Here is a 16,366-nt window from a genome sequence, read left to right on the forward strand (position 1 = left end):
ATAGCTGTGAAACGTCGGGGAGTTGGAAGTTATGTCTATGTGATGTTGATTCTGTTACCTGAGATGATCCTGACCATGTCAGGAGACCCCTGGGAACAAACGCGATGATCAAGTTCAGATAATTTAAAATATCACATACATGCACATCTTCATGTATTGTTCCATTGGAAACTGTGTCTCCCCAGAACAGCATTTCCTGAAAACCGATGTTCGAAGCTATTAACTTGATACAGTTCTTTATTTATTTTCACATCCAAGTTCAGGCATTACTCAGAAATTTGTTCCTTTTGCCAATATATACTGTAAGCCTGTTATAGATACACCTTTTATACACATCATGTATTTAGAGGAGCCAAGATATAAATATTGTGAAGAAAATAGCCAGCATAATTTCCTGCATTATCTGAGATGATTGTCTCATTTCAAAGCCTACATTTCAAAGCCACATTAACTTTGAATCTGGGCCCAGACTTGCCTGACTCTGTTGCATTAACTCTATTTCCATTGTCTCACTATAACATGTGAGACAGAAACAAATTTAAATTGTTCAGTGCCCCCTGGAATCTTTCACTCCTGGCCCAGCACACAATGTTCTATTCCATGGTGAGAGGAGAGTTAACCACGGTTATAACAAAGCACCACTAGGAAGAGAAATCTGAACTATTATTTAATTTCTTGTCATCGATAAAGCTTATCACTTTGCTTCCCTAATAAGTAGAAGCAGCATTTTCACCCACATGTTTAAGTCATTGATTCAGAAACCTTTCTGGTGAGTCCCTTCTAATGTGTCAGGGATCATGTTACGTGCTAAATACACAGTTCTGAACAGAGTAGACAATCTGCACCTGTGTATATACCCATATAAATTAAAAATTAGAGACAGATTCTATAAAGGACACACATACAGGATTGAATGTAATCGAGTGGAGGAAGGACAAAAAGTCAGGAGCTCAGACAAGCCGATCCAAGGGACCACGTTGTGTAAAAGATCATCATTCAGCTTGGCCCAGCTTGGTCCTGTCCTGCCCACTTAACGACTTTCCTCCAGCCTAGTTCTTATCAGATGTTTATGTCATCTTAGACAACCTGTTGGGACAATATTGATGAGAAGAAAATACACGTCGGTTCTATTTCTTACGTTGCTGCTCTACCTGCTGCTTTTGTTTTGTTTTGTTTCTTTCATCTCTGGCCTGGACCAAATAGATTTCTTAAACTGCTGCTCTTCTAGAAAGACATTCTCTGTCGTCTTAAAGATAAATCTTATCACATATCACATATGAGTGGAAAGCTCAGAGGTAGACCTTGGGAAGGATCCAAGTCATAGTCGCTACTCTTCAGGAGATTGGAAATAGGAGCAGATGCTATATGAAGGTGTGTTCCTGGCATAGAATATAAAAGATAGTGGTTTGGTTGGAAGAATACCACCTCAAAAGGAGGACAACAGACTTTGATGCTTCACTGATCCATGGTACCCTGAAAGGGTACATTCCACGTGTGACAGCTTGTCCAGGGATCTTGGCCCTAGTAACTAATCTCTTCCTCTCTGTTGCCGCAAAGGCCACATCTCCTGTCTGGAAATGGATGATTATGTGACATTTCCTTATTTGGGTCTACATCCATGCCCTTTGTTACCCCTGAGTTACCATAAGCTTTCCTAAAATTTATATGTCTTTCCATTTTGGCACTGGAGATCTCTCTGTCGTTTGTACTCAGCTTTGTATTATTATTATTATTATTTACTTTATCAGCATTTAAAAATATTTTTAGGGATGTCTGTGTGGTTTAGTCGGTTAACCATGTACCTTTGGCTCTGAGTCCCACATCGGGCTTCTTGCTCAGTGGGGAGCCTGCTTCTCCCTCTGCCTGCCACTCCCCCTGCCTGTGCTCATTTTCTCTCTCAATCTCTCTCTCCCTGTCTAACATAAATAAATAAATAAATAAATAAATAAATAAATAAAATCTTTAAAAGAAAAACCCTCCCTTTAAAAAAAAATTAAAAAATAAAAATATTTTAGCAGTGGAATCTGGTGGTAAGATGGGAGTTACAGATGGTTGTTGTCTACATCAGTTCAGTCTGCCTTGTGATTATAAACCAGGGAAAAATAGCAGTCTGAAAACCTTGAACTTTCCTTTCTTCAGAGTAAAATAGTAATAATGATGCCAGTTCCACAGATGTTAGCATAAAATTATTTCTTGCATGTGAAAGAGCTTGAAATATTGTGAAATCCTATGCAAATATAAGAAAGTGTAAATATTACAATTTACAACCACATTGGATTAACTCCTACCACTTAACAAGGCCCATGGGAAATAAGTGTTTTATTAGAAACAAAGTTGATTTTTTTCCAATCTGTGGGCAAACTGAGTGGCGCTGCAGGCTAATCTGAGAAACACAGGGCCCTACATTGCCAGGGGAATGGTTTGTAATAAAAGAGATGGACACCAAGAGAAAGATGGCAGGTTTCTACAGACATTGTCTACAAAGTGACCCTAGAGGACCTGTCTTTGCCAACAAACTATCACAACTGAAATCACATCAAGTAACATATGTCTCTGAATTTCAGTGTTCAAAATGTATCATGAGACACAGTAGCTCCTAAAAATAGACTGAGTGTGCCTTAAACAGTGAGTGTGTCAGAGTGGAATTTAGAAGTTAGGAAGTTAACATTTGAAAACTGGTAGGTATTTGTGGGGGAAATGAGTGTAGGCTGGGAGGATGGGGAGAATCAAATCAAAGAAAGTACAATCGGAACCACATGTAAAAGTTGTCCTCTCTTTTTTCTGTAGGACTCACAGCTGAAGGCAATGAAGGAGACTGTGCATCTCTGCCTATCTACCGTGTTCGGTAATCAGGCTCCTCCTTTGAGTCTAACGAGGCCAAGTCCAACTCAGCTGCCACTTCTACCTGGGACAGTGAGCCCTGTGATTCCTGATGCAAGTTCAAAATTCCAGGTACACTTCAATCATGCTTTGAAAGTAGAAGCAAGTGAAGCACTGTCTTTATACTCCATTCTACATGATTATCAGAGAGGACAGAGTAAGACACAAAATTCATTGAAAGATTAGGAAGTAAATGGAAGGCACTAACCCTTTGTAAAGTATCCGTTGTCACTTACAGAACATTGGACAACAATGTTTGTTTTATTTTTGGTTTGTTTTTTTAATTTTTTTTGAAGATTTTATTTATCTATTTGATGGAGAGAGAGAGATCACAAGTAAGCAGAGAGGCAGGCAGAGAGAGAGGGAAACAGGCTCCCTGTTGAACAGAGAGCCCAATGCGGGACTCCGTCCCAGGACCCTGAGATCATGACCTGAGCCGAAAGCAGAGGATTAACCCACTGAGCCACCCAGGCGCCCCAACATTTGTTTTAGAGAGCCAGCTGCGTGTTAACCAGAATTGCCTAATTACAAGAATAATAATTATTATTCTAAAATAATCTAAAATTATTTTAAAATAACATTTTAATAGTACTATTTCAATTTATAATCATCATGACTTAATAATAGAATGTTATCATATAATTTAATACGATTATATTACTAATCCTATTTTAATAATAATAATGATAGCTTTGTTTTGTAATTAATTAAAGAAAGCATCTTCTATTCTATACCAGTATATACCAGAGGTTTCAACATGGAAAATACTTTCTCCTAGGGTATAACGGTCATCCTTACAAAAGTGGATACTTTTTTAAAAACTTAAGGCCATAGTTTTCAACATTTCCTGTATATGTGACTCTCTCAGGATACTTTAAGAAAATCCTGACACTTGGGACTCACCTCAAACCTATTAAATTCTTTCTGATTGGGCTCTAAGTCATTAGTAGTTTTTAAAAGCTCCCTAAGAGGTGCACCTGGGAGGCTCAGTGGGTTAAGCCTCTGCTTTTGGCTCAGGTCATGATCCCAGGGTCCTGGGATAGAGCCCCACATCGGGTTCTCTGCTCTTAGGGGAACCTGCTTCCTCCTCTATCTCTCTCTCTGCCTGCCTCTCTGACTACTTGTGACCTCTGTCAAATAAATAAATAAAATCCTTAAAAAAAATAAAAAATAAACAAAAGCTCCCTAAGAGATTCTGAGACCAGGTGAATCAAGCAAAACTTCCTCAATTACCACCACCTCTCTACATTAGACAGAGCAGTGGGGAGTTTTGTCATTCCGTGCTTCAGTCATCAGAACCTTCCATTTACTGGCTCTACGTTTAAATAAACCCAGACACTCTGAAATAGTTACTGGAGAAAGTGTAGCTTCATGCAGTATATTTGAAAGTGCTGGGTCTCTTGCCTTAGGACCACTGGCTGTTAAAGTGAGTGTTCTGGATGCCAGTCCCACGTCTGCTGCAGACTCTAACAATGGTGGGCCCAGAAGCACCTGAGAACCACTGACGCAGTTACCCAGTGATACACTACTGTGGGACTTCCTTACTGCTTATTCTGATTCCCTACACTGGAATAAAACAAATTTGTGCATCTATGTACAAATGGCAGTTTAGAGAAATACTATTTTCAGAGTCAAAACCAAGAGGGAAAAAAAAATGTAATGTGTTTTTATTGATGACTAATCAATGTATGAACTGCACAGATTTAGTCTGTATAATCTCATGTTTCACTGTCAAAAGTCACTTAAAATATATATATATATTTTTATTTGATCTTATTCTCTTTTTACTCTGTACCTAAGATCTCTAGAAATGTTTAGGCCAGTATTTTTCTCCTTTATTTTTTCCTCCTGCCTCTTTGGAAACTCTAGGTCTAAAGGGTTTGTTTGCTTTACCAAAGGCAGGGAAGAAAGTTGCATAATAATGTATTTGTTATGTTTAGGAAAAGTCATGAAGAAATCCCTTGACACTGGTCACTGGTAAAATGCCAAGCTTCTCACACAGTGTCACGCACCTACTGGGAAGCCACACCCTGCCTCCTTAGTTTCCGTCTAAGAGAGGAGCAAAGGTTCAGCCTTATTAAGTCTGATGACTTTGGGCAAAGCACTTTGTAATTCTAGGGGCACGCAGGACACCTATCTCCAACTCAAAATATGTTTGTTTAGGCCCAATTAAAACTGGGCTCTTGATGACCCTGAATGTGTGGAGGGATTACTGATTGTTACTTTAACGGATTTACTATGAATAAATGTATGTCCTGTCCTTGAAATAAATAATAAATATTTATTATTTCCCTTTGCTTATCAGAGAAAAATGTAGGAAGCATTTAGGTGAGGCTGGTTTAGAAATTGCTCATTTCTCAGAAAGCAATAACAGAAAAAACCAATTGTTTAAGATAAAGTTCAGTAAATCTCAGTTCATGTACTATAGAGCATTCTATTTTATGGATTAGCATTAAAAGCTTCTCTAGTGTTTATGATTTGCCTGCATTCTTTATCTTTTCATTAGTGGTGGAAATTGTATTTTATGTATACTTGGGGTTTTGGCTGTATGCCGGCGCTTCAGAAAATATTTCTAAAATCCTGGATAATGTGATGTGATGGGGGGTGTGAGTAAGAGAGACCCTTCCATCACGGAATCTTTTTTTCTCTGTGCGTGAAAAAAGGAACTTTTAAATGAGGACATTTAATGGGTACACCTTCAGAGTTGGCTAATTACAGCTGCAGTGACATGATATGTCTGCCCATAGCTGTGAGGGGATCACATCTCTTACCTTCCCTGCGCCTCAGTTTCCTCAAGCCCCTGTCAGAGTGTTGTTGTGGCATGAACATTACAACTGATAACTCCCCCTGTTTTCATTAGATTACTATTGGTCTCATCTACTTTCATTTGTTTTTTTTTTTTTTAAGATTTTATTTATTCATTTATTTGAGAGAGAGAGAGAGAGAGAGAGAGAATAGTGAGAGAGGGAACACAAGTAGGGGAAAAAGGAGAGGGAGAAGTAGGATCCTCACTGAGCAGGGAGCCCAATGCAGGGCTCGATCCCAGGACCCTGGGATCATGACCTAAGCCATAGACAGATGCTTAATGACTGAGCCACCCAGGCACCCCTTCATTTGGTTTCTTAAATCTTCAACTCTTGAATGGTTTTCCCTGAAATCCCTGAAACACAGCCAAGTAAGCAATTTTCAACTCACATCTGGAAGAAAGACAAAATACCCACATACCATGCTCCGCCCCCTATAATGTCATTCTATTTTTCCTAAAGAAGGTTTGGTAATGCAGTCAAAATTTTCATTGTGTTGTTCATATGTGTAAATGTATATGTGTATACATGCATACATACATACATATATGCATTATTACATTAAATATGTGTGTATGTATATAACACACACATTTGTGTATATTTCACTGTGGATTTTTTTTTTAAGATTTTATTTATTTATTAGAGAGAGAGAGAGCACAAGCAGGCAGAGGCAGAGAGAAGCAGGCTCCCCACTGAGCAAGGAGCCCAATGCGGGACTCGATCCCACGACCCAGGGATCACGACCTGAGCCAAAGGCAGCAGCTTAACCAACTGAGCCACCCAGGCGCCCTTCACTGTGGATTTTAGTAGCCACAGTTTTCCTTAGGTGGGGAGTTCAACATTATAAGAATCTACTGACAAAAACTTAATTTATATATTGGTAACCTCTACTTTTTTAAAAAGATTTATTTATTTGAGAGGGAGAGAGAGTGTGTAAGAAGGGGTAGGAGCAGAGGGAGAGAGAGAGAGAGAATCTCAACAGACTCCCCTGCTGAGCACAGAGCCTGGATGCAGGGCTCCGTCTCATGACCCTGAGATCATGACCTGAGCTGAATCAAGAGTCACTGAACGGACTGAGCCACTCAGGTGCCCCCGGGAACCCCTACCTGTTTTTATTGATTCTGGAGGATGCTTTTTGTATGATGTTCGAGTCCTACAGCTGAAGTTTCTGCTGAGGACCCGCAGTCAGGTCCGTCAGCCTCCCTTCCTTCATCATATTCTCCATGTTGTTATGTTGCTTCTTTCTAATTTGAGTGAATCCTTTCTACCCTCCGAGTTCCGTTTCTATTCTCAGGGCTCTGACAGCACAGTGTTTATCCCTCACGGCTCCTGGTCACACCATGAGTATAATGATGGCTGCATGCTCCTCTCTCCTTAAAGGAGACGGCTGTGCTTAGCTCCTTGGTTTGTTCCCATGATTGGCTGCCCAGAATGACGTTTCGGCAGAATTCATTTGAAACGATACTTGCCGTATTTCTGTTTTGGTCAGTTTGGGCTGTTATAACACAATGCCATAGACTAGGCCACTTAAACAACAGACACTCATTTCTCCCAGTTTGGAGGCTGCGAAACCCTAGGTCAAGGTGCTCCCAGGTTTAGTTCTTGATGAGGGCCCTCTTCCTGGAAGGTACACAGCCTTTGGCTGAGTGCTCATTTGGTCTTTTTTAGATATGTGTGACTGGAAAGAGATCTCTCTCTTTATATTTTTTAAAGGAGAGCAAGAATCCCACCATGAGGGCCCCATCATTATGACTTAATCTAAACCTAATTACCTCCAGAAGGCCCAGCTCCTAATAGCATCGTACTGAGAGCTAGAGCTTTAACATAGGAATTTTAGATGATACAGATGCTCAATCCATAGCATTGTCCCTCTTCTTGGATATTTTCCTTATTTAGAAGGTAGAAAATATATATTATTGAGTGCTCATTAAGTGCTTAGTATTCAAATAAATTGTTTTCCGCCTGTATGCCAGGACCATGCTCATCAGTGGGGATGCAAGTTTGAAATCACACGACCTTTTGGACACTGACTGAATTCCCTGTAAAAAGAGAACAAGAGAAAAAAATGCAAGGGTTGTGTGGTAAATCAGAACTTTTTTTTTTTTTTTTATTTGGAATTTCATATTCCAAATAGCTTTTATTGAAGATAAAGACTAAAGAGACCTGGATCCAAGGGCACATGAAATGATGTCTTTGTTATGAGAGTGTATATTTATTATGTAGAAAATTTCATTCCAACAGAGAGGTAAAGAGCAAAGGTAGGAGCCAGGAACTCTGATTTGCATTTGCATAAAATACTTCCTATCTAGAGTGGAATCTAGCAAACCAGTGACAGTCTGTTTCCCTGAACCATGTAGGAGATGATGGTAATCTGATCTATGGTACAGAAATGGAAACAGGGTTCAAGATGTCATGGGGGCTTAGCACTGCTATGATGTGGGGGTTAAGTGGGAGGCATGAAGGTAGGAAGTAAAGAAGAATATTCAGTGATTGATTTATTCACTATGATGAATTATTCACTATGATGAAGGCAAGAGGAGAACCAAGATTGGTTTGTTTTTCAACATGCTAAGTGTTAGAGGTCTCTCATACAGTCAAGTGTCTGTATCCCAGAGGTGATTAAACATTTGAATCTGGAATTCAGGGAAGACACCCAGAGATAAAGTGGAGATAAAGTGGAGATAAAGGATTTTGCATCATCACCATGGCTAGTGATTAAATGTTGGAAGTAGATTAAAAGACGTGACAGGACAGTGTAGCATGAAAAGAGATGAGGACCACAAAGGACCCTGGAGAAGAGAAATACCGTGTAGTATTCAGTATGATTTTATGTGTAGTCTAATTGATGGAATGTTTATGGTAAAAGTGCATCTCTTGGCTTTTGTTGAGATCCTCTCTTTGCTATACATTTGGACTGAGAACCATGACTTTTTCATGCTGTTTTACCAGTACAAAACAACCGAATATGCATGTCATTGTGTAAACTTAGAATGGTGAATACTCCATGGCTGGTATCTGCTTTTAAAAGCTGACTGGGGGGCGCCTGAGTGGCTCAGTGGGTTAAGCCTCTGCCTTCAGCTCAGGTCATGATCTCAGGGTTCTGGGATCGAGTCCCGCATTGGGCTCTCTGCTCGGCAGGGAGCCTGCTTCCTCCTCTCTCTCTCTCTCTCTCTCTCTCTCTGCTTGCCTCTCTGCCTTCTTGTGATCTCTCTTTGTCAAATAAATAAAAATCTTAAAGAAAAAAAAAAGCTGACTGGGCGGGGGGGTGTGGGCGGGGGGCTGAGTGATTCAGGTGGTTGGGTGTCCTTTTCTTGGTTTCGGCTCAGGTCATGATCTCATGATAGTGAGATCGAGCCCCACGTGGAGCTCTGAGCTCAGTGGGGAGTCTGCTTAGGATTCTCTTCCTCTCCCTCTGTCCCTCCCCCTGCTTGCCTCTCTCTTTCTCTCTAAACTAAATAAATAAATCTTTAAGAAAAAAAGAAACTGAGTATTAAGTTTTCAGAATTTATACTGAAAACTGGTAAACACAGCCCTTATTAAATATTAATTACATACACTTACAATCAAGTAAAATTTACTAAAAGCAAATGTGGTAAATACCAAAACTACTACATCATGCTATTATCTCTGTTCTTGAGGATATTATAATATGTCTTTTGGACCCAAGCTCTGGAAATATTATGCGATGCTGTGCTACTGATTTCTCTTTCCAATTCGTATTCAATAATATCACCTTGATAGATTGAAATTGGTAGTATTCATACCATACAAACTGACAAACACTACAAATCAGGATCCTCCCAACCCCCTAAGTTAGTGAATAGCACACCCCTCTGTATGTATGAGTGTGGCATGTGTGTATGTGTGTTAAACCTTTAAGATAGGCTTACTGAACATCATGATATACAAACAATATGTGATCAACATACTCATTGGTTTTTGTCTTCTGCTTGTGTGGTAGAGCTAGATGAACAGTAAGTGCTGAGAAAAGGCAAAACAATTAGTTGTAAAAACTGCTTGCTTAATTAATGGCGTGTTCTGAAAAAAACTAACAATTTTTATATATCCATTATACTGTTTTCCTTAATTACATTCATTTTATTATAAAATATAGATGTGACTTTATATAATTTAGAAAATATATAAATGTAGGCAGAAGAACAGGAGGCCTATTACCCAGAGATCTACTTTTAGGTAAAAAATATGAATTATTAATATAGTAATGTCATTGGTGTTTACAGCTGCATGATATGCTGCTTAAGAGCTAGGATTCACTTTACATTAGGGTGGTGATATTTACCTATGAGTGTTTCTGGGAAAGTTAAAGAAGATGCAAAAAAGGCCAGACTCTGGCCGGGGCACAGTAGTCAAAGACAGTTCCCGCCTCCTCCCTTCCTCTCTCCTCCCTTCCCAGAGCTGATGTCTCCACAGGACAGGTTCCCCTCAGCCATGGTCCCTCCATAGGGCTGGGCAGGGATGAATAGGTGGCGCTGCCAGCACCAGGCGTCCAAGGTCATGTGCCTCAGGGAGGCTCCTGGGTTGCTGGGTTGTTCTCACCTCCCCATCACAGGGTCATCTCCTTCCTGGTCCCAAACCCACCAGTTACCACATCAGACAGAGACCTTCAAAGGGAAAAAAGGCTCATGTTTCCTTTTTTTTTTTTTTTTTCATGTATTTATTTGAGAGAGAGAGTTCAAACAGGAGGGGGAACCGGCAGAGGGAGAGGGAGGAGCAGACTCCCTGATGAGCAGGGAGCCCCATGCAGGACTCCATCCCGGGACCCTAGGATCATGACCTGAGCTGAAAGCAGACACTTAACCAACTGAGCCACCCAGGCATCCCAAGGTTCACGTGTTCCAGCCAAGACCCTTGAGGGCACAGCAGGACTTCTGCTATGTAATTAGGCTGTACGTTTCATCAACATCCAAAAAACTTTGTATAATGAACATAAATATAAGGCAAATTGTTTTTTTATTTTTATTTTTTAAAGATTTTATTCGTTTATTTGACAGACAGATCACAAGTAGGCAGAGAGACAGACAGAGAGAGAGGAGGAAGCAGGCTCCCCGCTGAGCAGAGAGCCCAATGCAGGACTTGATCCCAGGACACTGGGATCATGACCTGAGCCAAAGGCAGAAGCTAAACCCACTGAGCCATCCATGCACCCCAGAAAATTGTTTTTTTTTAAAGAGAAAACTAAGATTCATAAGTCAGACTGACCAAGTAAAAATCCGTTGTCTGCAATTTTCTAACTTTGAAACCTGGATCAAATTACTTCTCTGGGACTAATCTCTGTATATATAAGATAGAGACAATAAAAGCACCAACCCTACAGAGCTCATGTGAAGAATTAATAAAAAAAATCCACATACAGCATTCACTATATGTATTAGTGTCTGACACTGAGAAACAATAAAAATAGGAAATAAGTATTATATCCGGAAACTGGGATAACACTTTGAGAAGATTTAAAGAAGACTTTTTAGTATAAAACATTACATTAAAACAAAAACTGTGTGCCTTGTTTTATTGTTGATATGTGAGTATACAATGTATCTATCCAAGTGAGTATAACTATAGTTTTTTAGCATAATAGTATGGATGGATTCTCACAGTACATTTAATGTCAGTGATCACAATAGTAATGCCATGAGGAAAGAAGAACACTAAAAGACAGCAGAAAGGAAAAGCAATCCAGATAAGTAATGCTGATAAACAATGAAGAAATTGTGTTATGAAAATTCGGAATTTCATCCTCACCCCAGGCGGTGACCATCTTCTATCTTCTCTCTTTTTCTTTCCATGCAATTCACTGTCTTGGATTTAGCTCTAGTTTACATTGGTAAAGGTCACAACTGTGGTATCTACTTAATTGGACAAGGATGATTTGGGTTTTTTTTGTTGTTGTTGTTTTTTATGTTTTGTTTTATTTTTTCTGGTTTGTTAAAAATGTCAAAGTCATTCTAGGGCAGCAGTCAACAGTGACCCTATTCAGGAGCTTAAAGGCATCCAAACAAAAATTTCATTCTGCTTGGTGCCCAGCTGTTTAAAGCCAAGTGGATTTGGGTTTCCGTCTCTTCTGCCAAAAATCTGTTGCAATGCAATTTCCAGGAACTCTCAAAGCAGTGCACCTGGAATCATCATAGACCAAAAGGTCTCAGCCTAGGCTGCATTTTTAATCCCTGCAGGTTTCACTCACACCGGAGTGTCAACACTCAAAATTCTGATACAATCCACCTGAAGAGCAGGCTAGTTTGGGGGGGATTATTCAAAACTCCCGGATTATTCTAATTTATATTCAAGGTTGAGAACTATTAAGATCCTTACTCTAAGAATGGGAAAGGAGTCTGAGAATTAAGCCTGCCCTTTTCCCCCACTTCCCTAGAGAAGAGAAGATTTCTCAACTAGCTCAGAGGTTTTAGGTAGATCTGGTTTTCTACCACTTGTCTGTCGTTAGCTCACTATTTGGCCAGCTTTCACGTCTACCAACTATTGGCATTCTTCATGCTACATAATATGTTTTGTATCTTTATATCCAGGGTTATTGTAAGGATAAACATGAACACATAAGTTTAAAAATTTTCATAAAATATAACATTACAACTAAGGAATTTTGTTTGGATTGCATTTTTGGTCCTAGGAGGTCTTAAGAGTTTCTCTGATTACTTTGTAGCAGACATGGCATGTATGTGGCAATGAAGCTAAGTTTCAGTTAAAAATATTTAAAATATTTTTATTTTATTAAATAATTAATAATAATATAAATAAATAAATATTAAAATTTAAATTTAATTTAATTTAAATTCATAAATATAGTATAAATTTAATATATAACATAATATATTAAATTATAAATAAAATAAAATTTAATTTAAAAATCAAAAATAAATTTAATTTAGAAATTAAAAATAAAATAAAATAATGAATAATCAAATAAAATTTAAATATTTTATTAAAAATAAAAATTCAGTTTAAAATAAAAAACATGTTATTTTATGAATATGCATAATATAGATGTACATAATATTTGTAAAATTATATATATATATTTTAAGATTTTATTTGACAGAGTGAGAGAGGGAAAACAAGCAGGGGGAGTGAGAGAGAGAGAAGCAGTCCTCTCTTTGAGTAGGGAGCCCAATGCGGGGCTCGATCCCAGGATCCTGGGATCATCATGACCTGAACCGAGGGAAGACGCTTAACGACTCAGCCACCCAGGCACCCCCTTGTAAAATTATATTATAAAATTATAAGATACATATTTGATCTGTACATATGAAAATTGAACCCACAAGGAACCTTTGAGGTATATTTTTTAATACTGGTGTACAGGTTTGTATCTTGGGATAGTCTGAAACCAAATTCTCATTAGCTTTCATTTATTCTTGATCCTTGATACTTACATAATAAGAATATTATTCAGAGAAATTGACTAGTTCAGGGGTGCCTGGGTGGCTCAGTGGGGTAAACCTCTGCCTTCAGCTCAGGTCATGATCCCAGGGTCCTGGAATTGAGCCCTACATCAGGCTCTCTGCTCAGCGGGGAGCCTGCTTCCCCCTCTCTCTCTCTGTCTGCATCTCTGCCTACTTGAGATCTCTGTCTGTCAAATAAATAAATAAAATCTTAAAAAAGAAATTGGCTAGTTGAGTATCTTTATAAAGTTCTTCCAGAGACAGTTGTTAACAACAGGAAGACATAATTCATTCAATCATCCTAAAATTAAAATAGGAACAAAGTATTATTGGTTGAAATGTTATTTTAGGTAAGTCTAGGAAGTCATGTTAATATTCAGAGAAAACCTCACTACTGAAAATCTTCTTTGTCACAAAAGAATGGCTAGCAGGTTCCATTTTATTTTTATTTTCTTTCATAATTAAGATTTTAATGGTTGTCTTGAGGACCAATACACAGATGTTTCAATTTGTACATGATTAATGTGTGTACCAAAATATTTAGAAGGTATGCGGTTGTAATTCTTTTCTAAGCAGTTATTCCAGTGACTTTCCAGCTTAAATTTGGAGGCAAATGTTTTCTTAAGAAGCTATCAAGTGCAAATACTTTCAAATGTTGATAAGCTGTTGTGTCATAAATCCCCCTAACTCACAATATCATCTATACCACATACTCAGCACATGATCAAAGTTATAAGGTAAACTGAACTACCACGACCAAAGATGCTATGGAGTACATGAAATTCTGATAGGGAGAGCCAAGGTCAAAGGAATGGTTTTCCTTAGAAAACAGTTCTACTAAAAGGAAGATGAGAAGAGAAGTAATTTAAAATGTTCAAGGCATAATAAAAAGGACCGTGGCTCCAAATTGCCATCCAGTGTGCTGTGTATTAAAGGACATAAAACTACTTCCCCATCTGTGGAATGATAATCAAGACAATCAAAACCTCCCATATTCAATATCCCACTATTTTCTGATTGTATCAAAAATAAACAACCAGCAAATGGTTTTGCCTCTTAAAAAAATAACCATTTAGACTTAAAAAATGGGATGAGGCAGGATTCTCTCCTTCTTAAAAATGTTTCTGGAATTACTAGAAGATTTACATCTACAAAATAGTTGATAAAAATATTCCTCTGGATTGTGTAAGAAGAGAGACAGGCACCATCCATAAGACATGGTTATGATGTAGTCAGACTCGGTTTTTGGTTTTTTTTTTTTCGTCTCCTGCTTCATCAGAGGCTGGACCTTCCTTGTTTGTAATTTCTCCATTTTCTGCAGGTAAATTATCTTCAGTTTCTGGGTTAGACATTTTCTCCTGTTTTTCCTTTGCCCCCCTTTCCCCTTTTGTCTGAAGATTAATTATTTCCTGCTGCGTTTTCTGGCTTCCTTTCCACTTTTGCAGGAGCAGATTTAGATGACAAGCTCCCTGCTCATCTCCCCCTGGGCTCCTACTTCACTTCCCCTTTGGCAGAGCCCACCCTCCAGTGCTTCCTGGTGGCAGGGACTGCAGGGGCCCCATGCTGGAGACTATATCGTGAGCAGAGGCTTCAGGAAGCTGTGCTGCCTGGTCCCTATCACTCCCTGTGTTGCCACACAAGCTGTTGGGACCCACAGGAGGTGAACCATAAAACTGGTTCCATTTTCCTTTCCTATATTTTCAGGAACATTTTTAGACACCTACCAAATAGCAGTAAGTTTCATGGTGCCTCCAATATAACAGAGACTGAGTATTTCAAAGGCATTTTAGATTACCTTCCTAGTTACCACTTGGCTATTCATAGGTAAGACTTACCTCAGTGTCCTATCCCCTCCATTGATTATCAGTGCAAGGGACATTTTATTTTAGACATTAGAAATTATTGTCCAGGGGCGCCTGGGTAGCTCAGTGGCTTCGGCTCAGGTCATGATCTCAGGGTCCTGGGATTGAGCCCCACATTGGGCTCTCTGCTCTGTGATCTCTGTCTGTCAAATAAACAAAGAAAATCTTAAAAAAAAAAAAAAAAGAAATTATTGTCCAATTTTTCTTTTCTCTTTAGATGCAATATAATTCTTGATCCTAAAAACTCCATCTGCAAGGGATATTTCCCATTATCCTTGCAGTAGAAAAGCATATAAGGAACTCAGTCAACTTGTTTTGATCATTTTACATCAATAGCGCTTCTTTTCCTCTCCACGAATTATTCATTCATTATTCTTGTATCTTGCAGCCACTGGCAATCTACTAAAAGTTTTTTTTTAAGCAAGGGAAACCTGAAAAAATTACAATTTTAGGAAGATAATTTCAGTACAGACATACCTCGGTGTGGTTCCAGACCACTGTGATAGAGTGAGCCAAATGCATTTGTTTCCCAGCGTATATAAAATTTATATTCACACTATACTGTAGTCTATTAAATATGTAATAACATTATGTCTTTAAAAAGTATATACCTTAATTTAAAAAATACTGTCTTGCAAAAAATAATCAAAAGATAAAAAACTTCAAAAGCAAGCAGACACATTATAAAAAATGGAATAATAATTACCCAGAATGTAATTACAATTGGGCCAACACCTGACTTTTCAACAGCAATGATGGAAGCTAGAAAGTAGTAGAATAAGATCTTCAATAGGCTGAGCTAAAACCACTGTCAGTCTATTAATCTGTACTTGTAATGATTTTAATGTAATAAAAAAATCAGAGGTCATTATTGTCCTAAAACAATGTCATAGTAGCTTGTAAATAGTGAGAGGGTGGTCAGAATTAAAATATTTGAAGGTCTTTGCATTTTTTTGGAAAGCAAAAATACAGAATAACTGCAAACTCTGACAGGTATTCACTTCAAAATATTCTGAATAACCCCACCCACATAAAAATATTACTAAAAAATGCTAGCCGTCAAAAACAACTCATGCTAGCCATTATCTGGGCTCTTAGCAAGTCATAATCACTGACTACAGATCACCATTACAAATACAATAATTACGAAAAGTTTTTAAATATTTTGAAAATTACCAAAATGTGACACAGGGACTTGAAGACGCTGTCAGAAAAGTGGCACTGAGAGACCTGCTTGATGTGGGGTTGCCACAGACCTCCGTTTGTAAAAAACACAGTATCTCCTAAGTGCAATTAAGCAATGTACACCTGAGGCAATACAGAGAGAATGATTAGGAGGACAAGATGATACAAGTAAACAAAATTTTTAGGAGATTAAAAGTATCTTCTTGGGGAGAGATGGTGA

General features: G+C 38.4%; 1 protein-coding gene across 1 annotated transcript in view; it reads left to right on the forward strand.

Moving 5' to 3' along the window:
- The window catches only part of LUZP2 (leucine zipper protein 2), a 466,130-nt gene that overhangs the window by 395,949 nt on the left and 53,815 nt on the right, over positions 1–16,366 (forward strand). The window contains exon 9 of the mRNA XM_032881225.1: positions 2,788–2,952. Within this exon, the coding sequence (XP_032737116.1) occupies positions 2,788–2,952 (165 nt within the window). The remainder of the gene's footprint in view (positions 1–2,787; positions 2,953–16,366) is intronic.

Source organism: Lontra canadensis, unplaced genomic scaffold, assembly GCF_010015895.1.
Source record: "Lontra canadensis isolate GAN:19392208 unplaced genomic scaffold, GSC_riverotter_1.0 scaffold74, whole genome shotgun sequence".
NCBI classification, from domain to species: Eukaryota; Metazoa; Chordata; class Mammalia; order Carnivora; family Mustelidae; genus Lontra; species Lontra canadensis.